The 3,331-nt window shown below is 44.5% G+C and overlaps 1 protein-coding gene across 1 annotated transcript in view; it reads left to right on the top strand.

Annotated features, from left to right (window-relative positions):
• Positions 1–3,331, top strand: part of Atp10b (ATPase phospholipid transporting 10B (putative)) — a 100,397-nt gene that overhangs the window by 40,689 nt on the left and 56,377 nt on the right. The window contains exon 6 of the mRNA XM_028777718.1: positions 2,027–2,158. Within this exon, the coding sequence (XP_028633551.1) occupies positions 2,027–2,158 (132 nt within the window). The remainder of the gene's footprint in view (positions 1–2,026; positions 2,159–3,331) is intronic.

Raw genomic sequence — 3,331 nt, 5'->3', positions numbered from 1 at the left:
AGAGAGAGAGAGAGAGAGAGAGAGAGAGAGAGAGAGAGAGAGAGAGAAAGAGAGGAAGTTTTCCAGAAGAATAAGCTCTAGAAGTATGTGCTCCTCACAGAAAACATTTATTGAGCCCCCCCTACTTGCCTGGAGCTAATAGACTCTTAGTATAGGTTAACTACACACACACACACACACACACACATACACACACACACATACACACACATACACACACAGACACACATACACACACACATACACACACACACACATACACACATACGCACACACACACACACATACACACACACATACAAACACACACATGCACACATACACATACACACACACACACATACACACACACACACACACTATCCCATTTTGCAGATGGGAAGTTCAAGTGCAGAAGAATCTATTTGCCTAAGGTCCCACATCTCTTGAGATGAACTCCCTGTGAGCCAAGATCAAATGTACACATAGCGAGTCCCAACTCTAACACCCTTCTCCTAACTGCCTTGGCTTTGACCTCACTTACTGCCAAAAGAATGGGGTAGACTTGGAGGGTGAGGACCCCAGGAGGTGAGCCAGAGGCAGGTATTGAGAGATGGATGCAGCAGCCTGTTCCCATCTCTGTCAGAGCCTATCACAGCTACAGCACCTCCGATCTAATTTGATAATCTGAGCTGCTCGTTCACCCCCAGTTGTTATCTTGAGTCCTTAAGACAGTTAACTCAATAGTGTTGCAGCCATTGCTTCTGGAGCCCGCTTGCTGGTTTTCTTTAATTTTACACAGAAGAAAAAAATGAGTGGTATCATTTCACTTTGACTCGTGCTAAGTACACACAATAATCAAACCCCAGAAGCTCCTAAGAAGAGTCACTTTGAGGGCCACGTTTTAGTTTCTCAGCACCTCACCTGAAGTTCCCTGGGCATCATGAGTTGGTGGAAGATAGGAGCCTGGCTTCCCATGCGATTCCAGTGTTAAGTTATCCTTTCCCACTGGACAAGTTCCTTCTAACCTGATCCTCAGTTTCCCCAGCTAGTAAAGAAGGAACTAGGAAAACTGATAGTCTTCCAAGTTTGCCTTTTTTTCCCCTTTGAACAAGATATTATGTGGAAGCGTAGCTGGTGAACACTGGGGTGACAGATGTTTGGCTCTATCGCTCTTCTGCATGAAACATCAGCACCTTAGACACAAAGAAACAAACAAGGAACTATTGGGAACTATTGGCCCCAAGCTCATCCTCCTGCAGGACCCTTGCACATGCATTTCTTCCATCTAAATCCCTCTTCTCTATAGAGTGAACTCTTCTTTCTCTCTTAAGTGACCCTCTCTGAGAAGCTCTTGCTGATCACTTGACTAACTGCCATCGTGTGTCTGCCTTAGCCCTTTGGTCACTGTTATCATTGATCTCAGGGGACTTGTTAATAGCTACGATGATCTTATTTGTGTCTCTACCAGACCGTGAGCCACCTATTTATCATTATATCCTACCATAAACCCAAAATAGCCAGGAAATCATGCTCTATGCAAATTAGGAAAGGATCCCTTTCTCCAGACAGCATTGTCATACTAACAACTCGGATGCATGGTACCTACAAAATAAGAGTGTTCTTTCTAAAGCTATGCAATGTGTATCGCATGGCATAGGAGGTTTGGTGCTGTCCACCACAGTGCCTGGAATATAGATGATGCTCACCAACTGAGTCCTGCTGACTGACTATGTGACTCCTCCTGACTGACTATGTGAAGCCTGCTGACTATGTGAGTTCTGCTGACTTACTATGTGAGTCCTCCTGACTATGTGAAGCCTGCTGACTATGTGAGGCCTGCTGACTGACTATGTGAGGCCTGCTGACTGACTATGTGAGGCCTGCTGACTGACTATGTGAGACCTGCTGACTATGTGAGGCCTCTGCTACCTATTCTGAGTGGACTCCTGAAGCAGGACAGGTTCAACATAGCAATTGAAACCTCACTTTTATCAAAAGCTCCTGTAGGAGCCAAGAAACTGATTTTCCCAATTTTTTCTCGAAGGCCATGAAACAAAAGCCATGCTGAACAACAGTGGCCCCCGCTACAAACGCAGCAAAATAGAACGTCGCATCAACACAGACATCTTCTTCTGCATCGGCCTCCTCTTCCTCATGTGCCTCATCGGAGCTGTAGGTATGGGATGTTCTGTAAAAAGCAACACAGAAATCTGTTACTTTGGGCAAGTCACTACAATTCTGAGCTTTAATTTCCTGAAAGAAAAATCAAATCTGCACTGCCTACTTTAGTAGGGTACTATGAAAATCCCCTGAAAATGCATGTGTTCTTTAATATTAGCAGTACTGTCAAATCACTGATGGTTAAAAATACTGCAGGAACCCAAGTGTTCTCTGAGCATGGAAGGATAAAATAAGGTGAGTGACTCACAGCCCACAATCTGCCTAGGAAAAGTCAAACAAAAACAGATTCAAAGAGCTCAGCTTACCCTACTCAACAGGGGCCTGCCCATGGATACTGCATTAGTTGCCTGCTGTTGCAGTGAAATTAACTCATACCAAAAGGTTCAAAACAGCAAAAAAATTTTCTTTGCATAATTCTGCCCTAAAACATCAGAAGTCCAGTTTTACTGGGTTAAGATCATGATTTCTACAGATCTGATTCCTTCTGAGGAGGCAGGAGGAATCCAGTCCTGTCTTTGTGGGTTTCTAGAGGCTTGTTGGCCTGTCTCTGTTCGTTATGATGGCAGCATCCCCCAGTCTCTGCTCACATCTCCCCAGCCTTGGCTGTAGTATCTCCCTTTATAAACCCATTTGTAATTACATCCTTGAATCCACAAGGAGAATTCAAGCTATTCTTCATTTCAAACTTCATGAGTTAATCCTATCCACAAATTCCTTTTTGCCTCATAAAAGGGTTGCCTATCTAGTACATAAGGGCAAGACCAGGCTTCAGAAGGCATAGAGGGAAGTGAGCTAGAGCCATTTAAGTTGACCTTCAGGGTGGAGACAAGAAAGGGTCCTTCATGGAGCTCTTAACAACCATCTTAAATCTATGGCTGTTTCACAGAACACTAAAGGAGACCCCACAATCAATCAAGGAAGATCTAGAGGAAAATTCATGAGCTCAGACACACCTGATGACCCTGACCTAAAAAGCAGAAATCATAACCATCACCATATTTAAAAAGATGGTGTCTAAAAGACAGAGAGAAAGAGAAAGAGAGAGAGAGAGAGAAGGAGGGAGAGAGAGAGAGAGGTAGGGAGGGAGGGAGAGAGAGAGGTAGGGAGGGAGGGAGGGAGGGAGAGAGAGAGAGAGAGAGAGAGAGAGAGAGAGAGAGAGAGAGAGAGA

The sequence above is a fragment of the Grammomys surdaster genome, unplaced genomic scaffold (assembly GCF_004785775.1).
Source record: "Grammomys surdaster isolate TR1022 unplaced genomic scaffold, NIH_TR_1.0 313, whole genome shotgun sequence".
In the NCBI taxonomy this organism is placed as follows: domain Eukaryota; kingdom Metazoa; phylum Chordata; class Mammalia; order Rodentia; family Muridae; genus Grammomys; species Grammomys surdaster.
This window is presented reverse-complemented; position numbering and strand designations above follow the sequence as displayed.